The 27,821-nt window shown below is 43.0% G+C and overlaps 1 protein-coding gene across 1 annotated transcript; it reads left to right on the top strand.

The window, feature by feature from the left end:
- The first annotated feature begins 103 nt into the window (after nt 1-103).
- On the top strand, nt 104-24,218 carry LOC129835807 (retinal guanylyl cyclase 2-like). The gene is made up of 26 exons (XM_055901586.1): nt 104-438; nt 631-732; nt 832-907; nt 990-1,169; nt 3,206-3,323; nt 4,095-4,282; nt 4,554-4,667; nt 5,046-5,177; nt 6,118-6,221; nt 8,135-8,253; nt 11,384-11,468; nt 11,757-11,853; nt 12,148-12,276; nt 12,530-12,610; nt 12,830-13,006; nt 13,561-13,717; nt 13,963-14,112; nt 14,608-14,756; nt 14,946-15,109; nt 15,316-15,508; nt 17,778-17,952; nt 18,401-18,499; nt 20,078-20,172; nt 20,660-20,748; nt 20,847-20,885; nt 22,556-24,218. The coding sequence occupies exons 1-26, from the start codon at nt 104-106 to the stop codon at nt 22,680-22,682; spliced, it is 3,474 nt and encodes a 1,157-aa protein (XP_055757561.1). The 3' UTR covers nt 22,683-24,218.
- Nucleotides 24,219-27,821: the final 3,603 nt, after the last annotated feature.

Here is a 27,821-nt window from a genome sequence, read left to right as displayed (position 1 = left end):
TTGGGGCCGACACGTTTAGAACTTTGTCGTCTAAGGACCTGTGACTGCAGTGACACGCGTGGAGCAGCGGCTTGACGTGTGCATAGCGTGTGTTATCCTTGAGATGCGACCACCGCTCTGTGCCTTCCACAGTAAACCTCGGACATGGGCCGCGCACAGACACACAACCCCTGACCACCCTAAGGCACACCCCGCCCCCCTCCCTATCTCTTCCCCTCTATTTTCTTCCATCCCTCGCTCCCTCCAGCTCCCTCGCTATCGGTATGGTGTCCTTTGGTTCCTCCTGCTTGCCGCCCTGTGCCTTTGGCCCATTGGACCCTCCCCTGCTCACGCTGCTCACTTTCGTGTTGGGGTTGTAGGGCCGTGGTCATGTGACCCTCTCTTCTCCAAGGCGCTGCCGAGTGTGGCGGCCCAGCTGGCCGTCAACCGTATCAACAGGTAGGGATGAGTTCAACACACGATTAGTTTAGGAAATATGCTTACTTAAGTTATCCAGGGGGAAAATGCCACAAATAATTTGAATTGAAGAACATAATCTTGTTTATTTAAAGGTATCTGTCCCAAATTTTCAAATCGCTATGGATGCCTTCGATCAACTAATCGATTAATCTGTCTGGTGTGTCTCAATAGAGACCCTGTCCTCTCACTGGCAGCCACTTTTGATTATGTCATTCTGGAAGAGAAGTGTGAGACTTCCAGGGCTCTGGATGGGTTCATGGGCTTCTATACCAGGTTTGTTGTAATGTACATTACTTTTATTTACAATATGTCCAACAAATCCTCTCAGGGTGCTACAGGGCGACTTGACACGTTCATTCATTAATTCACCAGGGCTACAGGCTTCATCGGGCCGGCCAACCCTGGGTACTGTGATGCTGCATCGCTACTGGGCAAGGGCTGGAACAAGGTGGGTGATGGTAGTAAATATCTTCTATTCATGTAATGGATTCTATTCCATTCCGTTATATTCCATTCTCTCCTCTCCCCAGGCGGTGTTTTCGTGGGGATGTGTTGGCTATGAGCTGGATGATGTCCGGAGCCACCCTACCTTTGCCCGTTCCATGCCTCGACCCACCTGGGTGCTGATCAGCCTCATGCAGCACTTCCGCTGGGCACAAGTTGGCATCATTGCCTCCTCAGAGGACAGCTGGATGGAGACCTCCAGCAAGGTACACACACACACACACCTGTGCATGTGACATTAAAACTTGAAACAAGGTGAGGTGCTATTTGGAAATGGGGATGGATACAAGCCGAATGGAGAATGCACTGCAGTGGCGCAGCGGTCTAAGGCACTGCATCTCAGTGCTAGAGGCGTCACTACAGACCCTGGTTCGTTCCCAGGCTGTGTCACAACCAGCCGTGATCGGGAGTCCCATAGGGCAGCGCACAATTGGCCCAGCGTCGTCTGGGTTAGGGGAGGGTTTGGCCGGGGTAGGCCGTCATAGTAAAAAAGAATTTGTTCTTAACTGACTTGCCTAGTTGAATAAAGGTTACATTGTGAATAATGCAGAAGCATGTGACTGTAAAAGCCTCAGGAGTAGACCATTTATAAGCCTTTTATGGATTGACTACCTGGCTAATGCATGGCCAGGATAAGACAGACACCAGACACACTACCTGGCTAATGCATGGCCAGGATAAGACAGACACCAGACACACTACCTGGCTAATGCATGGCCAGGATAAGACAGACACCAGACACACTACTTGGCTAATGCATGGCCAGGGTAAGACAGACATCAAACACACTACTTGGCTAATGCATGGCCAGGATAAGACAGACATCAAACACACTACTTGGCTAATGCATGGCCAGGGTAAGACAGACACCAGACACACTACTTGGCTAAGGAATGGCCACGGTAAGACAGACACCAGACACACTATCTGGCTAATGCATGGCCAGGGTAAGACAGACACCAGACACACTACTTGGCTAAGGAATGGCCACGGTAAGACAGACACCAGACACACTACTTGGCTAATGCATGGCCAGGATAAGACAGACACCAGACACACTACCTGGCTAATGCATGGCCAGGATAAGACAGACACCAGACACACTACTTGGCTAATGCATGGCCAGGATAAGACAGACACCAGACATACTACCTGGCTAATGCATGGCCAGGATAAGACAGACACCAGACATACTACCTGGCTAATGCATGGCCAGGATAAGACAGACACCAGACACACTACTTGGCTAATGCATGGCCAGGATAAGACAGACACCAGACACACTACTTGGCTAATGCATGGCCAGGATAGAACAGACACCAGACACACGGTTGTTGAACCAGCTTTCGTTATAGCAGGGAAAGGGTGGCCTATAAGGGCTTGTTTTCTAATCAACAAAATGGAAAACAAGCCATTTTTTACAGGAAAATAACTGACATATCTCTAAATACCAGTGTCACCGGGTTATCTAATCTCTCGTTCCATGATGGACATATAGTAAAAATAACATCCAAAGAACTACAAAGATAAAAAGGGATGTACGATGACTGTTTTGTTTCTCCCAAACTTGATCTTTTCATAAAGCTTTGGTGATTAAGATTTATTTCAAAGCGGTCTCACGAGACAAACCCTTTATCCATAGTCTTAACTACTTGGCCAATGCACTAGGCAGGACAAAAAAAAGAAGCCTTCATTGAGAGGAGGGAAGGCTATGCTTGATTTTTAATGAAATTAAACTAAATGGGATAAAACATTTGTTTTTTATGGTTCTAAATGCGAGGTTTATGGGCACAAAAAGCACATCTCTCTTGTTCCAATTGCATATGGGCACTGTGCGTCACGGCCGGATAGGCTGCGCATTCGTTGTGAAAATCCATGTCATAACCATTAGACCAACCATTCCCACTATACTGAAATTGGCACTTTGGCGCACCTCAGCGCAAGCAAGCTCATATAAAACAGGCAAATTACCAACCGTGGGTTTGAAAATAGAAGAGCGCAGGCTTTAACAGATCGTTAGAGTTCGGCACTAACGCCACTTTAACGTCAGCCGAAAAGGCTTTTCCAATAATAATAATAATAATGTTTTATTATTGTTATGTTATTATTATCATTATTATTATTTATGTATTTATTTATTTAAACAGAATGTTACTGTGTTGGGCACTAATAAAATTACAAGTCATGATTTTATACTGTAACTTTGTCTAATAAGGACCTATGACCGCTGACCTTTCTGCAGGTGGCCAACTCTCTGAGGAGTCATGGGATGCCGGTGAGGCTGGTGGTTACCATCGGTAACGACCCTGGTAGTGTCAGGAAGACCCTGGCCAAGCTCAAGAAGGTGGAGGACCTACGATGTGAGTACTGATATCATACACAAGGAGGAATGCTACTTTGACTCTATATCTTTAGAAGGGAGGAAGCCACTTTACACTATCGAGAAAGACTTATGTTCAGTTAGAATATTTCACAAAGTGTGACTGGTTGTGATATGGTGGAACTCAAACTTTCACTTACTCAGTCAAGTCAAGTTAAATTCTTAGATTGCCAGTAAGCTATAGGCAGGTAGCCTTAAGGTAAAATCTTTGGGCCAGTATCCAAAAGCTCGCTGGTTTCGAATCCCAGAAAGACAAGGAATGACATGGTGAAAAATCTGTAGTTGGGCCCTTGAGCAAGGCACTTGACCCCAATCGCTTCAGGGGCGCTGGACAATCATGACCCCACTCCCTGTGGGTGTCTCAGGGGCGCGGGTGTCTCAGGGGCGCGGGTGTCTCAGGGGCGCGGGTGTCTCAGGGGCGCGGGTGTCTCGGGGGCGCGGGTGTCTCGGGGGCGCGGGTGTCTCAGGGGCGCGGGTGTCTCAGGGGCGCGGGTGTCTCAGGGGCACGGGTGTCTCAGGAGCGTGGGTGTCTCATGGGCGCGGGTGTCTCAGGGGCGCGGGTGTCTCAGGGGCGCGGGTGTCTCAGGGGCGCGGGTGTGTCAGGGGGAGTTGGGATATGCAAGACCACATTTCATTACACACTTGTGTGTAACAGGATACATATAAGCATCCCCCCCCCCAAAAAAAAAATAAGCTCCTCCTCTTTTCTCTTTCCACTTCCCCCCTGTATTCTCTCGTTACTCCCCCCTAGTGGTGATCATGTGTATGCACTCTGCCCTGATCGGAGGGGGACCTCAGAAGCTCCTGCTAGAAACAGCCCAGGACATGAGACTGACCGAGGGATCCCTGGTGTTCCTACCCTACGACACCCTACTCTACAGCCTACCCTACCACAACGTCACCTACCCTGCCCTGAGGAGCAACAGCAAGCTACTCAAGGTGATCAGTCTGGGTTGTTGTTGTGTGTCAGCATATGTAAAGAGTATTCGTTGCATAGTGTATGTATTTTCAGTTGAATTGCATGTGCAGATTGACACCCGTCTTGCCCTAGCTGTCTATTCTGTTGCCCATCTAATAACGATGGTTACTAGTCTGACTTTAATCCTCAAACCCTTTATAATGTGTGTATTGTTGTTGTCACATGACTAAGGAAACTGTATATGTGTTCTAAATCTGGCAAATAAAATGGATTCATTCATTTAATTTAAAGGCCTACGATGCAGTGTTGACAGTCACTATAGACTCTCCCAAGACATCTTTCTACCAGGCCTATCAGGAGGCTATAAACAGGGGAGAGATAGCGGGGAATGTCAAGCCAACACAGGTAAATATGTGTGTGTGTGTGTGTGTGTGTGTGTGTGTGTGTGTGTGTGTGTGTGTGTGTGTGTGTGTGTGTGTGTGTGTGTGTGTGTGTGTGTGTGTGTGTGTGTGTGTGTGTGTGTGTGTGTGTGTGTGTGTGTGTGTGTGTGTGTGTGTACGGTTGTGTGTGGTACGATACGTTAAAAAATAAGAATACTTTCAAATTCCAACCAAGCATCATTCTTTGATTCTTGAAGGATTGCGGAAAACCGTCTGGACTGAGATTTGTACAAACATGGATGTGAATAGGTTTACGCCTCATTATTTCTGCGTTGTTCACCATCTTGAATTCCCTCTCGCTCTCTCTCTCCATCTCACTTTCCCGCCCATCTCTCCTCTCCAGGTGTCTCCTCTGTTTGGGACCATCTACAGCTCCGTGCTGTTCATGGCCCATGCTGTCCACAGGGTCAAGGCCTCAGGGGAGTGGCTCTCTGGGGGGAACCTGGCCCGACACACCCACAACCTGGCCTTCCAGGTACATGGATGATTCAATGACTTATACGTATCAATACTGTATTCTCTGTTGGGCACTGGCCACCCGGGGTAGTTTCATACATGGACACTGATGATTTAAAGGGGCAATCTGGGATTCAAACAACAAGAAAGTGGTTACCCCCACCACTTTTTGGGGGAACCAGCTGAGGCTTGATGCTGGAGAAATGCAACCACAAAGTTATAGATGGTAATATGGATGCAAGGACCTTCCATGATATCAACATGATCGTTTTAACCATGTTTTGAAGGACTGACCGTCCATGATATCAACATGATCGTTTTAACCATGTTTTGAAGGACTGACCGTCCAGGATATCAACATGATCGTTTTAACCATGTTTTGAAGGACTAACCGTCCATGATATCAACATGATAGTTTTAACCATGTTTTGAAGGACTAACCGTCCATGATATCAACATGATAGTTTTAACCATGTTTTGAAGGACTAACCGTCCATGATATCAACATGATAGTTTTAACCATGTTTTGAAGGACTGACCGTCCATGATATCAACATGATCGTTTTAACCATGTTTTGAAGGACTGACCGTCCATGATATCAACATGATAGTTTTAACCATGTTTTGAAGGACTGACCGTCCATGATATCAACATGATCGTTTTAACCATGTTTTGAAGGACTGACCGTCCATGATATCAACATGATCGTTTTAATCTTGTTTTCAGGCTGTATTATTATTCAATACTAAACTCTGCCAGGGCTCCAGCCTGACACACACGCACCCACACACACACACACACACACACACACACACACACACACACACACACACACACACACACACACACACACACACACACACACACACACACACACACACACACACACACACACACACACACACACACACACACACACACACACACCCTGTCTAAGCAGTTCTGTGATCTGTTCCAGGGCTTCAGCCACCCTGTGAGGACTAACATGTCTGGAGCCGGCTTGGCTGACTACGTAGTACTGGATACAGATGGGAAGAGCTGGGACCTCAGGCCCACACACAGGTAGGATGGGAGAGTGACCCTAACACTACTGCATCCGTACAGAACAGACATGTGGCTGACATGGTGAGGATAGGATAATGGTTATATGGTGACGTAGTATGTTGATGATATTGGTGGTTAACGCTTTGGTATCAAACTCATTTTGCCCCGGGTGCTGCGTTCTGTCTTCAATGAGGATATATTTCCTCTCCGTCAAAATTAGCAAAAAAACAAGCCCTCTAACCTTCGTTTTGGGAGTTTTTGGATGCTCTTTGACTATCTAGCTTTCATTTTGGTGATTATCAGTGAGCTAGACACTGTGTGAATATAGGTCCGTTATCATTTATACAAGTTTACATTTGGTTTGAGTCATTGGTTTGAGTCATTCACAGATCACTGCACCTGTACATAGCCCATCTGTAAATAGCCCATCCAACTACCTCATCCCAATACTGTATTTAGTTATTTATCTTGCTTCTTTGCACCCCAATATCTCTACTTGCACATTCATATATATATGTATACATGTATATATTCTGCACATCTACCATTCCAGTGTTTAATTGCTATATTGTAATTACTTCGCCACCATGGCCTATTTATTGCCTTACCTCCCTTATCCTACCTCATTTGCACATACTGTATATAGGCTTTTTCTACTGTATTGTTGACTGTATGTTTGTTAATTCCATGTGTAACTCTGTGTTGTTGTATGTGTCGAACTGCTTTGCTTTATCTTGGCCAGGTCGCAGTTGCAAATGAGAACTTGTTCTCAACTAGCCTACCTGGTTAAATAAAGGTGAAATAAACAATTTAAACAGTGGTGGAAAAAGTACCCAATTGTCATACTTGATTTAAAAGTAAAGATACCTTAAGAGAAAATTACTCAAGTAAAAGTGAAAGTCACCCAGTAAAATACTACTTGAGCAAAAGTAGGTATTTGGTTTTAAATATACTTAATTATCAAAAGTAAATGTAATCACTAAAATATACTTAAATATCAAAAATAAAAGTATAAATCATTTTAAATTCCTTATATTGAGTAACCCAGACAGTAACCCAGATTTTCTTGTTTTTTAAATTTACGGATAGCCAGGGGCACACTCAACAGTCAGACATAATTTACTAACGAATCATTTGTGTTTAGTGAGTCTGCCAGATCAGAGGCAGTAGGGATGAGCAGGGATGTTCTCTTGATAAGTGCGTGAATTGGGCCATTTTAATGTCCTGCCACCCCTGAGTATTTTGGGGTGGCAGGAGTAAAAAGTACATGATTTTCTTTAGGAATGTAGTGGAATAAACATTGTCAAAAATATAAATAGTGAAGTAAAGTACAGATACCCCCAAAAATGACTTAAGTAGTACTTTAAAGTATTTTTACTTAAGTACTTTTCACCACTGATTTTAAAGTACTGTATATTGAGTTTGTCCATTTTTTTGTTTGTTTTTTACTCAAACCACCCGTGGGTCGTCTATTTGACACCCCTGTTCTACAGGATAGACATATTTCTGGCATGGTGAGGTTAGGGGTAGTACTCGTACTACTAATGTTAAAGACGCACTCCAGCTATGTTTGAACTTTAGTGTTAAAAAACTAAATCCCACGTATAAATGCAATAAAGTACCCACACTTAAAAAATATGTTGTGAGCAAAATAGTTTTTTGTTGTTGAAAGAACCGCATACTTCATGGAGTAGGCCAATCACGGAGTTGATCTGATGGTGCTCTCTGATGTCATCGGCCTTCTCCCTTTGCTTGAAGAACAATAGAGGAGCGTTAGAGAACTAAGGAGGAAACACTCACCCCTCCACTTGTGATGTCATGACTGACCTGGACCATCTATTGAGATGTGCCTTTTGTTCAGTAAATCAGTTGTTAAATGAGGTGAAAGGGAGACAGGAGTGTGACTTTACCCATAACCCCTTCCCGTACAGGATAGAGATGGCTGCTGACATGGTGAGGTTCCTGGGTAGAGATATCCACTTCCCACACGGTATCTCCCCCAAGACTGACTCCAACTGTTGGTTCATCAAAGGCATCGTCTGCACTGGAGGTACACACACAGATGCAGATACGCAAAAACACACAGACACACACAGACACAGGCAAATGTTCCTTGATGTATAGTTAACATAAAGCATGGTACTAGTAACATAAGGTTACACCGTTTTCTTTCAATCACTTTGTTTGTGGTACATTTTCACAAAACAGATCATCAAAATGGCTTAGTTTTCAAAACACGAAGCACATTTTCAACAAACAAATTCACAAAATTCACCAAATCACTCTTTTAATTTGGATGCATATTCAATCTCACTATCTGCTTTTTCAAAATGCAATATTCACTTCACTTTTGATATGATTTTCTTGTCATTTGTTAACAGTATAATTAACTATCAGTTAATCAAACTGCTCAAATCTGAGAACTACTAAACCAAAATGATGTAATGCCTAATTAAATCAAATCAAATTTCATTAGTCACATGAAATTTGACTACAGAGTAATGCTACCTACGAGAAATCCAACGTCGTCCTCTATGAGGTGAGACAGAGTAGTGCCACCTACGAGAACTCCAACGTCGTCCTCTATGAGGTGAGACAGAGTAGTGCTACCTACGAGAACTCCTACGTCGTCCTCTATGAGGTGACACAGAGTAGTGCTACCTACGAGAACTCCAACGTCGTCCTCTATGAGGTGAGACAGAGTAGTGCTACCTACGAGAACTCCAACGTCGTCCTCTATGAGGTGAGACAGAGTAGTGCTACCTACGAGATCTCCAACGTCGTCCTCTATGAGGTGAGACAGAGAGTAGTGTTTTTGGGCACAGGGACTATGGTGGTCTGCTTAAAACATGTTGGTATTACAGACTCAGACAGGGAGAGGTTAAAAATGTCAGTGAAGACACTTGCCAGTTGGTCAGCGCATGCTCGCAGTACAAGTCCTGGCAATACGTCTGGCCCTGCGGAATGTTGACCTGTTTAAAGGTCTTACTCACATCGGCTGCGGAGAGCGTGATCACACAGTCTTCTGGAACAGCTGGTGCTCTCATACATGTTTCAGTGTTATTTGCCTCGAAGCGAGCATAGAAGTAGTTAGGCTCGTGTCACTGGGCAGCTCTCAGCTGTGTTTCCCTTTGTAGTGGTTTGCAAGCCCTGCCACATTCGACGAGCGTCCGAGTCGGTGTAGTACGATTAACGTATATATAGTTTAATAATAACTGCTGAACACTGTAACATTCTATGTATTTACCTCACAAATGTATCTGTTTGACATCAATTTATGTTGGAAAGTAAAACCAAATCATGTATGGATGTGGCTGTAAATACTACATCCTCATTCTCCATCAGCCAGTGTGCTTCAATAGGACAAAGTGGAAAGACTCCCTATGTGCTACCATTATAGCGTAGTGTACAATGCACTGCTGAAATACCTGGGATTATACAGTAAATAACAATACATTCCACCCAGTATCTGAATTTCATTGATACACTGTAAGCTGATTTCAAGCAGAGACAGGTGATACTGTGTCAGTTGACAAGTCACGTAGAAATGGTGATATTGTACAATTATTCATGGGGCAGAAATGGCATACAACACCGTGGTAACGTTTTTACCGTAGCCGACTGATTTACAATACCACTTTATCTGATTATTTGACCTACGTGCTGTATGTACTGTGGTACTGTAGTACTGTATGTACTGTATGTACTGTATAAGGATAATGAAACAAAAATTGTGCATGTCAAGTTATAGTCAAATTCTGTATGGAAAATTATATTTACAATATACTATTCTTTCTAACAGCACTTCAAAAATAACCGCTTTTAAAACGTGTATCTTGTATTTTTTGCTCTTGGATTTAATGTTAGTTAATTAATTTAGTTAATTTAGTTTAGTTAGTTAATTAGTTACAATACCACTATTTGTCACGATCGTCTTTAGGAGAGAGAGAGGACCAAGGCGCAGCGTGTTGAAAATACATCTTCTCTTTTATTTTTAGAAGAAAAATGAAACAAAACAACAAACAGACGACCGTGAAGCTATAAATCTAGAATGTGCTGACACAACCACTACACCTAGACACAGACAAAAAACACACAAACTTCCACATGTCACACCTTGACCTAACCAAAATAATAATGAAAACAAAGATAACTAAGGCCAGGGTGTGACACTATTTCTGATTATTTGTACTGTATGAGGATAATGAAACTGTACTGTACTGTACTATATGTACTGTAGTACTCTATGTAATGTGGTACTGTATGTATTGTGGTACTGTATGTACTGTAGTACTCTATGTAATGTGGTACTGTAGTACTGTATGTAATGTGGTACTGTATGTATTGTAGTACTGTATGTAATGTGGTACTGTATGTATTGTAGTACTGTATGTTCTTTAGTACTCTATGTAATGTGGTGCTGTATGTATTGTAGTACTGTATGTACTGTAGTACTGTATGTAATGTGGTACTGTATGTATTGTAGTACTGTATGTACTGTAGTACTCTATGTAATGTGGTACTGTATGTACTGTAGTACTCTATGTAATGTGGTACTGTATGTATTGTAGTACTGTATGTACTGTGGTACTGTATGTATTGTAGTACTGTATGTATTGTAGTACTGTATGTATTGTAGTACTGTATGTAATGTGGTACTGTATGTATTGTAGTACTGTATGTATTGTAGTACTGTATGTATTGTAGTACTGTATGTACTGTGGTACTCTATGTACTGTGGTACTGTATGTATTGTATAAGGAAACTAACTGTAAGACTGACATATTTCTCAACATGCTCACATTGATACATGCCATTGGATACACATTATGTAAAGAATTGTGCATGTAAAGTTATAGTCAAATACTGTATGGAAAATTTCCATCTAATATTTGTGTGTTCAGCACTTCTAAAATAACAGTTTATAAAACGTGTATCTTGTATGTTTTGCTATTGGACTTAACGTTAGTTAAAATGACTAAATGGTGAGCATATGTTGACTAAACTAAATATTCTCATGGTATTTCACGGAAAACTTGAATGTACAATCAGAGGTTCTGAACAGAAGATAGGGGGTGTTACAAATGTTATCAGTTTAGAGTTTTGTACTTAAGAGTTTTGAAAATACTTGTGAAAATAGCATCAAAACGATTGAAAAATTGCTGAAATTTTTTCCCCAGGTGTGGATCTGTTCTCTGCTGTTGGGATCTTCCTGGGATTCGTCCAGATGGGTTTCGTCTTGTTTATTCTGACCTACTGCATCAAGTAAAGCTCTACAACATGATCTTGCCTATACAGTCCTTCTCCCACACGTTCCACGATACATACTGGCCACAATTCCAAACTAATGGGATAGATAGGCATCATCTAACTCTTAACATCTTAGTTGTCTGACCAGTTGAGTTGAGTGAACTGTCCCTGAATTGTTAGCAATAGCCCTTTTAAGGGCCACCCCTAGAGTGAATGTGTAACATAATCCTATTGGTTATGGTCTTAATGAGGTCAACCATCCATCATTTCTCTTTGTTTATGTCTCTGTCTCTTGTTGTCTAGGCGACGCATCAACCACATCCGTTTGTTCCGGGGTCCCAACAAGATCCTGCTCACCCTTGACGACGTCACCTTCATCAACCCGTCGCTTAGCAACAAGGTCAGCAGTTAAAGACCAAAGCAGAGTTAAATATTCAAATAGACAATTTACTTCTTCAACTTTTAAGAAACTTTTTTTGTTGCTTTTTCGTTTGAGCCTTTTCTATTTGCAAAATGTTTAAATATTTTTTATTTAAAAAACAATTATTGAATGTACAGAGCGACAGACCGGAACAGTTGGGGGCAGGGGTCCATGTTCTTTACTGACTTGCCAAGTTAAATAAATGTCAAATAAATAAATAAATGTTGTAGTGAAACTTGAACTAAGATGTCTACTCTCTAACATTTTCAGAAGCTTAGTATAGACAGTAACAGAAAGATCTGTGAAGTCTCTCTGACGAGCCATTCACAGCACAGCCCCACGTCCCCCTTCTCTGAACAATCACCTGCTACCTACGAGAACTCCAACGTCGTCCTCTATGAGGTGACACAGAGTAGAGTGGTTGATTGATTGATCAAATGTTTGATTCATTTGTGATGACAAACTGCGTTAATTAAATACATGTTTGTGATGAACATCTGAGGGGGGAAATTCTTGACTATTATGGCCCGATATCTTAATATTGGTTCAGTAAGATAGATTTGGAGCCAACTACAAACAAACTGACACATACTTGTAATATGCTATTTTAATATTTGATACCATAGATAAAATGTTGTTGTTTTTTGTTCTCCAGGGAGACTGGGCGTGGCTGAAGAGACTACCTCACGGAGCATTCAGGAACATCAACCCCAAAACCAGTGACGTGTTTGAATTGGTGGGTTTCCTTTAGAAATATATATTCATTCATGTTTATTCATATCCTCGGGTAAAGTTTCCTTTAATGTTGATGCTGTTCTGTTGTTGTTGTATTTTCAGTAGTTCTCCACCCTGTTGCAAATACGATACCAAATCCATACAATTCCTACTTCGATCTGCACTGACCCCCTAACCTCTAACCCCTGACCCCCCCCCCCCCCCTCCCACACACACACAGATGAAGGACATGCGTCATGAGAACATTAACCTTTTCCTGGGTTTCTTTCACGACTGTGGAGTGTTTGCCATCGTAACCGAGTTCTGCACCAGGGGAAGCATGGAAGACCTACTGCTCAATGAGGATGTCAAACTGGATTGGATGTTCAAGTCATCACTACTGCTGGACCTTATTAAGGTAGGGTGGAGGGAGGGAGGGGACGGTGGGAGGGAGAGGGAGAGGAGAGGAGAGGAGAGGAGAGGAGAGGAGAGGAGAGGAGAGGAGAGGAGAGGAGAGGAGAGGAGAGGAGAGGAGAGGAGAGGAGAGGAGAGGAGAGGAGAGGAGAGGATGGATGTTCAAGTCATCACTACTGCTGGACATTATTAAGGTAGGGTGGAGGGAGGGAGGGAGGGATGTTCAAGACATCACTACTGCTGGACATTATTAAGGTAGGGTGGAGGGAGGGAGGGAGGGATGTTCAAGACATCACTACTGCTAGACCTTATTAACGTGAGGAGAGGAAGGGAGGGATGGAGGCATGACTAGGAAAGGAAGGAGGCAGAGGGAATAGAGAAAGGGCAGGAGATTTGAAAGTGCCTCAGCCAGAGGGAGGGAGGGAGGGAGGGAGGGAGGGAGGGAGGGAGGGAGGGAGGGTTCTAAAGTGAATGTGGTAAGGTGGAAGAGCATGTCTGGCTTCCATGCTTATCTCCAGTGTTCTGTCTCTGAGTTCTATGTTCCGTGTTCTCCCCCAGGGTATGAAGTACCTGCACCACAGGAACTTGTATCACGGTCGTCTGAAGAGCAGGAACTGTGTGGTGGACGGACGCTTCGTCCTGAAGATCTCTGACTACGGATACAATGAGGTTCTAGAGGCAGCAAAGTTCCCCTACACAGAACCTCCTGCAGAGGGTGAGTAGGTCTGGAGAGGAGTGGAGAGAGTTTTGCCTTGAGTCTGGACAGAGTTCCATCTGGACAGGGTTCCGTCTAGAGAGGGTTCCGTCTGGACAGGGTTCCGTCTGGACAGGGTTCCGTCTGGACAGGGCTCCGTCTGGACAGGGTTCTGTCTGATAAAAAAGTGCATATAACAGTAGTGTGTTTATGTACAGTATGTGTTTGTTTGGTTCTCTTCGTGTGTGTGTGTCCCTCCCTCCTAGACCTGTTGTGGACTGCCCCTGAGATTCTGCGTGGCCCCTCCCCCGGTCTCTACGGCAGTCTCCATGGAGACGTGTACAGCTTCGCCATCATCATGCAGGAAGTGGTCATGAGAGGCCCGCCTTTCTACATGCTGGAGCAGTCTGCTGCAGGTAAGAGACTACATTACCCAGAGTACACCTGTACTACAGGCAACAGAAGTGGTCTTGAGAGGCCCGCTTTTCTACATGCTGGAGCAGTCTTCTGCAGGTAAGAGACTACATTACCCAGAGTACACCTGTACTACAGGTAACAGAAGTGGTCATGAGGGGCCCACCATTATGCATGATGGAGCAGTCTTTTGCAGGTAAGAGACTTCTTGGTAACACTTTATTTGGATAGTCCATCTGTCAGTAAGACCTGTCCCTCTCCATTAGATGTTTCTGCCATTGTGAGACAATAAAGTTGTGATTTGAATTGAATATGACTGGCTCTATCTAAATGTCTTTCTGTGATTCCTTGAATTTTATCTCATCGCCTCCATCGCAACCATATTGGAGGAGAAGATCTGAGGCCCCTCCCCTCAAACCTTCTTCTCCAATGAGTTTTAAGGAGGAATTGAGGAAAGATGAATGTACCTGAATAGTCCTCTGACCCCTGTCCTCCAGAGTTGATTCAGAAAATCCGTAAGCCCCCTCCTCTGTGTCGTCCGGTGGTCTCCCCTGACTACGCCCCTATGGAGTGTATCCAGCTGATGAAACAGTGTTGGAATGAAGAGCCAGACAGACGGCCATGCTTCGACGAGATCTTTGACCTGGTACAGAGGGTGGGGGTGGGTTATACAATGCCTTCAAATCTATGTGTGTGTTTCAGAAACTCAAACTCTCTCTCTCTTCCTCTCTCTCTCTATCCCTCTCTCTCGTCCACCCCCACCTCTCTCACTCAACTCTATCCTCCTCTCTCTCTCTCTCTCTCTCTCTCTCCCCTCCTCCCTCTCTGTCTCCAGTTTAAGAACATCAACAAAGGGAGGAAGACCAACATCATAGACTCCATGTTGAGGATGCTGGAGCAGTACTCCTCTAACCTGGAGGAGCTGATCAGAGAGAGGACCGAGGAGCTGGAGATAGAGAAACAGAAGACTGAGAAACTACTCACTCAGATGCTGCCACCGTAAGTACACACACACACACACACACACACACACACACACACACACACACACACACACACACACACACACACACACACACACTGGAGGAGCTGATCAGAGAGAAGACCGAGGAGCTGGAGATAGAGAAACAAAAGAAACATAAACTACTCACTCAGATTCTCACTCACTCACTCACACATACACACACACTCCCTCTCTTTCCTAGGACGGTTGCGAATGCCCTGAAGGTGGGTGGTACGGTTGAACCGGAGTACTTTGACAACGTGACGCTGTACTTCAGTGACATCGTTGGCTTCACCACCATCTCAGCCAATAGTGAGCCCATCGAAGTGGTTGACCTTCTGAATGACCTCTACACGCTGTTTGACGCCATCATTGGCAACCACGATGTCTATAAGGTAGAGAGTGAGAGAGAGAGAGAGCGAGAGAGAGAGAGAGTGTGTGTGTGTGTGTGTATGTGAACCACACTTTAATCACACAATGACACTCAGCAGTGCCCTACAACTAAGAATCTGGAGCAAAGTTACTACCTACTACTAAAACTTCCTGTAGGGAAACTTAACAGTGCCCTAATTGGCTTTGGTCTGCCCAGTACATTTCCCTTTATATGTACAGTACCAGTCAAAAGTTTGGACACAGCTACTCGTTCAAGGGTGTTTCTTTATTTTTACTATTTTCTACATTGTAGAATAAAAGTGAAGAAATCAAAACTATAAAATAACACATATGGAATCGTGTAGTAACCAAAAAAGTGTTAAACAAATAAAAAAATATTTTTGATTATAGATTCTTCAAAGTAGCCACCCATTCTCTCAACCAGCTTCACCTGGAATGCTTTTCCAACAGTCTTGAAAGAGTTCTCACATATGCTGAGCACTTGTTGGCTGCTATTCCTTCACTCTGCGGTCCAACTCATCCCAAACCATCTTAATTGGGTTGAGTTCGGGTGATTGTGGAGGTCAGGTCATCTGATGCAGCACATCACTCACCTTCTTGGTCAAATAGTCCTTACACAGCCTGGAGGTGTGTAGGGTCATTGTCCAGGTGAAAAACAAAGGATAGTCTCACTATGTCACGACTCCCACTGAAGTCGGTCCCTCTCCTTGTTCGGGCGGCGTTCAACGTCACCGGTCTTCTAGCCATCGCCACCTTTCATTTTCCATTTGTTTTGTCTTGTTTTCCCGCACACCTGGTTTACATCCCCTCATTACTCTACGTGTATATTATCCTCTGTTCCCCCCCATGTCTGTGTGTGGTATTGTCCGTTCATTACATGTGTGATGCTACAGGCTGGTTTTGCGCCGGGTATTGTTGTAACCCGTGGTTTTGTTATTTGTACCTATTTGTGTAATTTGTGCGCTATCGCTTTTTTCATTGGGCCGGAGTGTTGTGACGCAGTTTTGTCCAGCCGTTTTCCTCTGCCTGAATAAAGTGCCTGTTCACTCATCTCTGCTCTCCTGCACCTGACTTCCTTCGACCAGTTGTGCACACTCTGACACACTAAGCGCAAACCAGATGGGATGTCATATCGCTGCAGAATGCTGTGATAGCCATGCTGGTTAAGTGTACATTGAACTCTATATAAATCAGTGACAGTGTCACCGTTAAAGCACCCCCACACCATCACACCTCCTCCTCCGTGCTTGACGCTGGGAACCACACATGCAGAGATCATCCGTTCACCTACTCTGCGTCTCACAAAGACAGGGTGGTTGGAACCAAAACTCTAACATTTTGACTCATCAGACCTAAGGACAATTTCCACCGGTCTAATGCCCATTGTGTTTCTTGGCCCATGCAAGTCTCTTCTTATTATTGGTGTCCTTTAGTAGTGGTTTCTTTGCAGGAAATCAACCATGAAGGCCTGATTTATGCAGTGTCCTCTGAACAGTTGATGTTGAGATCTATCTGTTACTTGAACTCGGTGAATCATCTATTTGGGCTGCAATTTCTGAAGCTGTTAATTCTAATGCTTATCCTCTGCTGGTAACCCTGGGTCTTCCTTTCCTGTGGTGGTCCTCATGAGAGCCAGTTTCATCATAGCGCTTGATGGTTTTTGCGACTGCACTTGAAGAAACTTTAAAAATTCTTGAAATGTTCTGTATTGACTGACCTTCATGTCTTAAAGTAGTGATGGACTGTCATTTCTCGTTGCTTTTTTGAGCTGTTCTTGCCATAATATGGACTTGGTCTTTTACCAAATAGGGCTATCTTCTGTATATCACCCCTACCTTGTCACAATACAACTGATTGGCTGAAATGCATTAAGAAGGAAAGAAATTCCACAAATTAACTTTTAACAAGGCACACCTGTTAATTTAAATGCACTCCAGGTGACTGCCTCATGAAGCTGGTTGAGATAATGCCAAATGTGCAAAGCTGTCATCAAGCAAAGGGTGGCTACTTTGAAGAATCTCAAATATAAGATATATTTTGACTTGTTTAACACTTTTTTGGTTACTACATGATTCCATATGTGTTATTTCATAGTTTGGATGTCTTCACTAGTATTCTACAATGTAGAAAATAGTCAAAACAAAGAAAAACCCTTGAATGAGTAGGTGTGTCCAAACTTTTGACTGGTACTGTATATATATACTGTATATATCACCTGAAGTTAATTGACCATTCATAATGTTTTCCACCCGTTCTCCTCTCTACCCGTAGGTGGAGACAATAGGCGATGCCTACATGGTGGCGTCAGGGTTACCGGTTGCCAACGGAGATCGTCACGCGGCAGAGATATCCAACATGGCGCTAGACATCCTCAGTGCTGTGGGCACCTTCAAGATGAGACACATGCCAGACGTACCTGTACGGATACGCATAGGACTACACTCAGGTGAGAGATACAGGGGGTACACACATACATATGAACACACATGCACAAAAAACACACAGTGCCTATCTATAGTGTGTGTGTGTGTGTGTGTGTGTGTGGTGTGTGTGTGTGGTGTGTGTGTGTGGTGTGTGTGTGTGGTGTGTGTGTGTGTGTGTGGTGTGTGTGTGTGTGTGTGTGTGTGTGTGTGTGTGTGTGTGTGTGTGTGTGTGTGTGTGTGTGTGTGTGTGTGTGTGTGTGTGTGTGTGTGTGTGTGTGTGGTGTGTGTGTGTGTGGTGTGTGTGTGTGGTGTGGGTGTGTGGGTGTGTGTGTGTGTGGTGTGGTGTGGTGTGGTGTGTGTGTGTGTGTGTGTGTGTGTGTGTGTGTGTGTGTGTGTGTGTGTGTGTGTGTGTGTGTGTGTGTGTGTGTGTGTGTGTGTGTGTGTGTGTGTGTGTGTGTGTGTGTGTTGTAGGGCCGTGTGTGGCGGGGGTGGTGGGACTGACCATGCCTAGATACTGTCTGTTCGGAGACACTGTCACCACAGCCTCTCGTATGGAGTCGACTGGGATGCGTAAGTTATAACACTATACAGTGCCTTCGGAAAGTAGTGACACCCCTTAACTTTTTCCACATTTTGTTACGTTACAGCCTTATTCTAAAACTGATTAAAAAAAATAACAATTTTACAAATTCCCTCATCAATCTACACACAATACCCCATAATGACGAACCAAAAACAGTTGTTTTTTTAAATAAAAAAAATATATTTTAAAAAATGAAATATAACATTTACATGAGTATTCAGATCCTTTACTCAGTACTTTGTTGAAGCACCTTTGGCAGCGATTACAGCCTCAAGTCTTCTTGGGTATGAAGCTACAAGCTTAGCACACCTGTATTTGCAGAGTTTCTCCCATTCTTCTCTGCAGATCCTCTCAAGTTCTGTCAGGTTGGATGGGGAGCGTTGCTGCACAGCTATTTTCAGGTTTGCTCCGTTTATCTTTACCTCAATTCTCACTAGTTTCACAGTCCCTGCCGCTGAAAAACATCCCCACATCATGATGCTGCCACCACCATCATTCACCGTAGGGATGGTGCCAGGTTTCCTCCAGATATGAGGCTTGGCATTCAGGCCAAAGAGTTCAATCTTGGTTTCATCAGACCAGAGAATCTTGTTTCTCATGGTTCGATAGTCTTTAGGTGCCTATTGGCAAACTCCAAAAGGGGTATCTTAGGCCTTTTACTGAGGAATGGCTTCTGTCTGGCCACTCTACCATACAGGCTTGATTGGTGGAGTGCTGCAGTGATGGGTGTCCTTCTGGAAGGTTCTCCCACCTCCACAGAGGAACTCTCGAGCTCAGTCAGATTGACCATCGGGTTCTTGGTCACCTCCCTGACCAAGGCCCTTCTCCCTTGATTGCTCAGTTTGGCCGGCTGGCTAGCTCTCGGAAGAGTCTTGGTGGTTCCAAACTTCTTCAATTTAAGAATGATGGAGGCCACTGTATTCTTGGGGAACTTCAATGCTGCAGACATTTTTTTGTACTCTTCCCCAGATTTGTGCCTCGACACAATTCTGTCTCTGAGCTCTACAGACAATTCCTGTGACCTCATGGCTTGGTTTTTGCTCTGACATGCACTGTCAACTATGGAACCTTATGTAGACAGGTGTGTGCCTTTCCAAGTCATGTCCAATCAATTAAATTTACCACAGGTGGACTCCAAACAAGTTGTAGAAACATCTCAATGATGATCAACGGAAACAGGATGCACCTGAGCTCAATTTCTAGTCTCATAGCAAAGGGTCTGAATACCTATGTAAATAAGGTATTTCTGTTCGATTTTTTTAATGAATTTGCTAAAGTTTCTAAAAACACGTTTTCACTTCGTCATTATGCGTTATTGTGTAGTAGATTTCTGAGAAAAATAAATATTTCATCCATTTTAGAATAAGGTTGTAATGTTACAAAATGTAGAAAAAGTCAAGGGGTCTGAATACTTTCTGAAGGCATTGTATATGCACTGTTCTAGCTTATGTTCATTCTAAAGAAGTTAAGGACTTGTCGTGGGTGCATGAAAGAGCCATGAAGCTTCTCTAGAGAGTGTCTATGTGAACTTGACTTTGTGAGTGTCCTGTCGCCTGTATTTGCAGCCTACAGAATCCATGTCCATAACAGCACAGTTAAAATCCTGCTGGAACTCAAGGCAGGATACAAGGTGCAACTGAGAGGCAAAACTGACCTGAAGGTAAGAGACAAAAGACTGACTATACATGGGACCACCATCATTTTGCATACAGTAAGCTCAGATCTCCCTAGAACTACCAAGAACGCTCTAGAACTACCAAGAACGCTCTAGAACTACCAAGAACTCCCTAGAACTACCAAGAACGCTCTAGAACTACCAAGAACGCTCTAGAACTACCAAGAACGCTCTAGAACTACCAAGAATGCTCTAGAACTACCAAGAACTCCCTAGAACTACCAAGAATGCTCTAGAACTACCAAGAACTCCCTAGAACTACCAAGAACGCTCTAGAACTACCAAGAATGCTCTAGAACTACCAAGAACGCTCTAGAACTACCAAGAATGCTCTAGAACTACCAAGAACGCTCTAGAACTACCAAGAACGCTCTAGAACTACCAAGATCTTCATAGAACTCCCTACTGAACTCTCTGTCTTTCACTCTCTCCTCTCCCTATCCTTTCCTCCTATACTCTCTCCTCTCCGCAGGGAAAAGGAGGAACAGAGGAGACCTACTGGCTCATAGGGAAGGACAACTTTGAGAAACCTCTCCCCGTCCCCCCTGAATTCAAGAAAGGGTAAGGAACGCCTTTCTCCCTTCCCTCCTCTGTCTCTCCTCCACTGTCTGTGCCTTTTCTTGTTGATCCTGCCTCTGTGTCCGATTCGTTTTCCACAGGCAAATGGCTCATGGCCTGCAGATGGAGGAGATAGCGAGGTACAAGAAGAAAAAAGCTGAGAAACTGCAACAGCTTACAAAGAAGAATAACTGAATTACATAAGGTAATGTTATGCATGGAAAATGTATAACATTACTTGTTTGGTGACGTTTTTACTTGCTGTAGTTTGGGACTTGCCAGGCAGTCATTGTACATAACAATTTGTTCTTACCTGACTTGCCTGGTTAGATAAAGGTTCAATAAATACAACTCAATCAAACCTGGTTTGGTTTACCACCCAACACCGTTCATATTCATTTGTTGGTCACTGATCAAATCAGTTCTTCTACTTTACAAGTTTTTGGCCGGGATTCAATCAAAGATGCGTTTTCGACAATGCACTTTTGATTCAATCCCGGCCTAAGTTTCACTTGTAAACAGTGATATGTGAAGATTTGATCCTGAGTATTTCAATATAATTTTAGGTAATATACTGGTATGAGAGCACTATTGTGTTTTTTAATAGAGCAAATAATCCTGATCCTATCATAACTACACCTGGGAGGGCAGAGATCTTGATACATCTGGGACATGTACCTACCATATAGTTAATATGTGAGCTGGGACAGGTAGCTACCATGTAGTTAATATGTTATGTGAGCTGGGACATGTACCTACCATATAGTTAATATGTGAGTTGGGACAGGTAGCTACCATATAGTTAATATGTTATGTGAGCTGGGACATGTACCTACCATATAGTTAATATGTGAGCTGGGACAGGTAGCTACCATATAGTTAATATGTTATGTGAGCTGGGACAGGTATCTACTATATAGTTAATATGTTATGTGAGCTGGGACAGGTAGCCTACCATATAGTTTATGTTAAGTAAGCTGTGACAGGTAGCTAATATATAGTTAATATGTTATTTGAGCTGGGACAGGTAGCCTACCATATAGTTTATGTCATTTGAGCTGGGACAAGTAGCTACTATATAGTTACTATGTTATGTGAGCTGGAACAGGTAGCTACTCTATAGTTTATGTTATTTGAGCTGGGACAAGTAGCTACTATATAGTTAATATGTTATGTGAGCTGGAACAGGTAGCTACTATATAGTTAATATGTGAGCTGGAACAGGTAGCTACTGTATAGTTAATATGTTATGTGAGCTGGAACAGGTAGCTACTGTATAGTTAATATGTTATGTGAGCTGGAACAGGTAGCTACTGTATAGTTAATATGTTATGTGAGCTGCAACAGGTAGCTACTATATAGTTAATATGTTATGTGAGCTGCCTACAGTGTGGAATCCCAGATATGTTGTTGTTTGTACTGTATGTTATGTTGTATGTTGTCTATGTTTGTCCCTTAAGTTTTGTTCCTGAAAACTCACTAACTTTTTGTGTCGTAGTTGCATATTTATAATTTGATGCCAATACCATTATAATGTTTATATGATATTGAACAGAGTTGGTGTTTCATGAAACGTATGAACCCTTAACTGGGTCCACAGTACTGCTTCTCCCTGATAGCTCTTTGATGTATTCTGAAATGTCACCAGTGAGTCTAGTCGCTTGGTGTCCCAGGTCTGAATCTGACCAGCAGTACTGCGGCTGGACATCGAGGCCTGGAACTGTCTGACCCCTAGTGTAAGCCACTGTTAGGAGGACACACTCTGGGCTAAATCTCTCTCCCTTTCTTTGTTGTATTTTGTGTGTTCCAGGTCTGTCCAGGAGATCAAGGACTTCAAGCTGCTCCTCCAGAAGGCCGTGAAGAAGATCTCCACTGTCAGAACGGTGGCTATGGTTACTATGGTGGACGACGACAACGTCATGATGCACCACCACTGACCAATCAGACTTCATGACGCACCACCACTGACCTTTGACCCTAGCCAGAAAGATGCATCATGGGAGCTACAGCAAAGGCATATTTTGACTCCATTTTGAATCAATAGAACTTGGGGCTGACCAATGAGGACCACCAATTGACTATCGTATGGACATCAATTTTTTTGCTTTTATGGCTCCCGGCCTTTCAGACTGATTCTGTGTCCATTAAGAGCCTTGGATCCTTACTATCGCTCCATGGTCAACGAAGAGGGAACAGCAGGGAGGAAGAGGATCCAGTGACAAGTTTGCGTCTGCAGGTTATCGGTGAATATTCAGAAAAGGGCGCTTACAAGTGTCTGGTCATGCATTGCCCAAGCACCTGCGTCTGCATGCGCCTGCGTGTGTGTGTGACGGGGGAGGGGAAGTGAAAGGATGTGCTGTGTAGAGATTACTGCAGCTTGTTTTAACTATGAAGCATCTTGCCGGACGGTAGGACAATGAGTCACCTGGTCCAGGGACTATTATTAGAAGTATCAGTGTTACTCAGTAAACCACGGATCGGATCTGTCCGGTGAGTCTACTCGCTTGGTGTCCCATGAACGCTTTGCTCAAAGCCTCTTCCTGCTTTGCTTCTCCTCCTGATTTGCTCCTTCTCATCCTCCTCTCTTGGTGCCCTGACGAAACAGTCTCTCTTGATCGTCATGCTCCCTGCATTCACACGTTTCGAGGAAGCACTCCGTCCGTCTGCTGACTTACTGAAACGACAGCTTTGCTTTTTTTTTGTTCTTGCATGTCGTGTTATGTTGATGTTCTTTAATGTAAACCTCAGACTCTTCCAGGAAAACTCCCAGAAAGTTGAACCGCATAGGTCAAATCAAATTGTATTTGTCGCATGCGTTGAATACAACAGGTGTAGGTTTACTTTCGAGACATTTTCCCAACAATGCAGTGCAAAAAAAAAAAACAATTACAAAAAATATGATGGGTCAGTGACGGGTCGCTGCAGGTGTAAGAATCCCCATATCAGTGGTACGTTTCTGTAACATGTATGACACATCTGTGAAATCACTCATGAGTATATACTTGGGGCCTAGAAGGGGCTGTTCTGTATAGTATGTGCTCACTGAGACACTTTGTATGTGAGAGACAATCCGTCAAATATCACCTGTAGGACGTCTCTGATGTACAAACAGACACTCTGATGACGCACAAACATTCCTGTACGGATGTCTCTCTGAATAATTCTTTCCGTCATCATTTTTCAACATGCCTGTATTATAACCAATTCAAGACGATATAATATTTTGTTAGTTTACCGGTGTTTATTGTATTCATGTATAATTGTGTACTGTAACTTGTTAGCATGGCTTGCAATACAAATGTGAAAATTGTCACTACTGGTCAGTTAACCCACAATAATGCACTTTCATGCCCCGTATGTGACAGACAATATGTAGGTCTACAGTATGGTTATATAGTTCAATGATGACAAGACGGCACACAGTTACAATAAACGTATTTGCTAGATCACAAATACTGTATTTTTGGTATTCTGAATGGCATTCAAATTAGATACACAGAGGTAAACTTATTAGCCTTATCAATTATGAAAACAATTTGTATCGGTGGTTAGTAGAGGTCATTTATTCTACCCTTCTCCCATGTACTGTCCTCACGCCAGATGTCACAGGTTTTAATCGGTAGAGATTAAAAGGGACTTTTCTGACATGTAAACCAATCTTTAATTTTAGAATAGGTTATAATTAGGTTAGAGTCAGGGTTAAGGGTTTGGTTAAGGCTAGGGTTAAGGCAAGGATCAGTTAAACATTTTGGCTAGTCAGTTTGCGTCCCAAAAAGTCCCTTTAGTCTCACTAAAACAGTTTTAATTAGACTACAACGACCTCTGATGGCAGACAGAGCAGATGCATCAGATGGGGACCCAGAATGCAACTGGGATTGGGATTATCTACTGCTCTATTCCTGTCCCGACCAGTCTGTCTGCTCCTATCATGTACAGGAGGGGCCGGATTGTAATCCCACTATAAACCTGCTCATAGAGATATGGTGCCTGGAAATATATATCAATCCACAGTACAGTACCATTTACTGTAAATCAGGGTTCCAGATCCTACTGAGTTTTGCAGGTTTTTGTTACAGCCAGGCACTACATTATATGATAATACACTGCTGCCTGTGAATATGTATCCATCTACCAGTGGAGGCTGGTGGGAGGAGCTATAGAAAGACGGGCTCATTGTAATGGATGGAATGGAAGATAGTTTCCATATGCTTACATTTTACATTTTAGTCATTTAGCAGACTAAGAGCGATTTACAGTAGTGAGTGCATACATTTTGACACTTTTTTTCATTCTGGTCTACCATGGGAATCAAACCCACAAACCTGGCACTTGCGGCATGCTCTACCAACTGAGCTAAATGAATTCCATTCCAACCATTACAATGAGACATTCCTCCTATAGCTTCTTCCACCCAGCCTCCACGGGTGTCAACAGTACAGTACCATTTATTGTGCTTCTAAGTGAGCAGAGCAAAAATATGAGGTTTGCAGGTTTTAGTCCCTGCCCAGCACTAAACACACCGGTTTGACATGATCAATGAACTATATTGAAATGTCATGTGCATAAAAGAGAGGAGACTAGAGCGCTTTCATCTAGGAAACTGTTATGTCATCTGGGGTTTAGTGGTGTGCGAGGAGGGGGGGGGGGGGGGGTGAAAGGGGAGGATGGAGGGAAAGGGGAGGGAGGCGAAAGGGAGGGCGGGTGAGGATTGGGCAGGGAAGTATATAATGATATGTGTAAATATGGAAATTAGGTAAACTACTACTACTTTTCTGCGCAGTTTACTATATCTCCCGCTTGAGGAAACGTCATCCACCACTGTTCTATCTCAGTTATATGTTCATGCATTTTGAATAACCCAACAATACACAATAGTTTGAAGTTGTATTAGTCGTATGTAAAGGGGTGTGCACATGGTATACACTTCCAACGAAATGCTTCCTTGAAAGGTTCCTTTTCGAAAATGCAACAACAATAAGAAATACTAAAAGATAAGAATACAAACATAAAGTACACCCAATTGCATTTTTATTGCTCAAAGTATTTCTTAATTTGTCAAATTACCGTATTTAAAAACGTATTTTCTGCGGGGTCCCATTTTTGTAAAATGCCATCACATCTAAAGCACAACGGGAACCAGACCTACAGTAATGCAGTAAGGTAACCAGTAAACTGCGCCCCTGCAATACTGAAGGGAAGCAATAAAAAAAATAAAAAGTTAGTTGGTATCATGCCTTATATGTTATCAGAAAATGTCTCGCTGAATTAATTGCACAGAATCGTCTCTTATTAAAACTCTTATCTTAAAATGACTTTTGCAAAATTACTCATATTTTGAAACAATTGTTGCAATGTTCCCATAATCTAGACCTAGATTCAATGAAATCAACTGTTAACCAGAGATAGCAGACACCCGCATAGCAAATGTTTTGTTGGTGCCCGAGGTAGTGGAACCGCATCGGAGCCATCAAATCAAATCGCTGAGTAACTGCTCTTGCGATCATTGTCACAAAGCAGCACCCGACCCCACTCGCGTTAGAAGTTCAGAACGAGAAAGTGTAGACCAGGGATCATCGACTAGATTCAGTGACGTGCTGGAACATAATTACAAATCATTTGTAGACTTCAAATTGACTGCAAGAAGCCATAATATATATATATATATTTGTTTCTTTTTTTTGCTAAAAAAAACTTGGGGGGCCAAATAAAAACACCTGTGGGCCAAATTCGGTCCACATGCTGCCAGTTAGGGAACCCTTGTGTAGACCACATAGAAATAATTACTCTAAAATTTAAAAATCATTCAACGAAATAATGATGTTTTCTATCATCCTAATGGAGGTGTAGATTACATCTAACATTACAGTGTTCCTAATGGAGGTGTAAATTACATCTCACATTCCAGTGGTCCTAATGAAGGTGTAGATCACATCTCACATTACAGTGTTCCTAACTGAGGTGTAGATTACATCTCACATTCCAGTGTTCCTAATGGAGGTGTAGATTCCATCTCACATTCCAGTGTTCCTAATGGAGGTGTAGATTACATCTCACATTCCAGTGTTCCTAATGGAGGTGTAGATTACATCTCACATTACAGTGTTCCTAATGGAGGTGTAGATTACATCTCACATTACAGTGTTCCTAATGGAGGTGTAGATTACATCTCACATTACAGTGTTCCTAATGGAGGTGTAGATTACATCTCACATTCCAGTGTTCCTAATGGAGGTGTAGATTACATCTCACATTCCAGTGTTCCTAATGGAGGTGTATATTACATCTCACATTACAGTGTTCCTAATGGAGGTGTAGATTACATCTCACATTACAGTGTTCCTAATGGAGGTGTAGATTACATCTCACATTCCAGTGTTCCTAATGGAGGTGTAGATTACATCTCACATTCCAGTGTTCCTAATGAAGGTGTAGATTACATCTAACATTCCAGTGTTCCTAATGGAGGTGTAGATTACATCTCACATTCCAGTGGTCCTAATGAAGGTGTAGATTACATCTCACATTACAGTGTTCTTAACTGAGGTGTAGATTACATCTCACATTCCAGTGTTCCTAATGGAGGTGTAGATTACATCTCACATTCCAGTGTTTTTAATTGAGGTGTAGATTACATCTCACATTACAGTGTTCTTAACTGAGGTGTAGATTACATCTCACATTACAGTGTTCCTTATGGAGGTGTAGATTACATCTCACATTCCAGTGTTCCTAATGGAGGTGTAGATTACATCTCACATTACAGTGTTCCTAATGGAGGTGTAAATTACATCTCACATTCCAGTGTTCCTAATGGAGGTGTAGATTACATCTCACATTCCAGTGTTCCTAATGAAGGTGTAAATTACATCTCACATTCCAGTGTTCCTAATGGAGGTGTAGATTACATCTCACATTCCAGTGTTCCTAATGAAGGTGTAAATTACATCTAACATTCCAGTGTTCCTAATGGAGGTGTAGATTACATCTCACATTCCAGTGTTCCTAATGGAGGTGTAGATTACATCTCACATTCCAGTGGTCCTAATGGAGGTGTAGATTACATCTCACATTCCAGT

Source organism: Salvelinus fontinalis, chromosome 36 (genome assembly GCF_029448725.1).
Source record: "Salvelinus fontinalis isolate EN_2023a chromosome 36, ASM2944872v1, whole genome shotgun sequence".
Classification (NCBI taxonomy): domain Eukaryota; kingdom Metazoa; phylum Chordata; class Actinopteri; order Salmoniformes; family Salmonidae; genus Salvelinus; species Salvelinus fontinalis.
The sequence above is the reverse complement of the archived record's forward strand: the minus strand, read 5'-3'. Positions and strand labels throughout refer to the sequence as shown.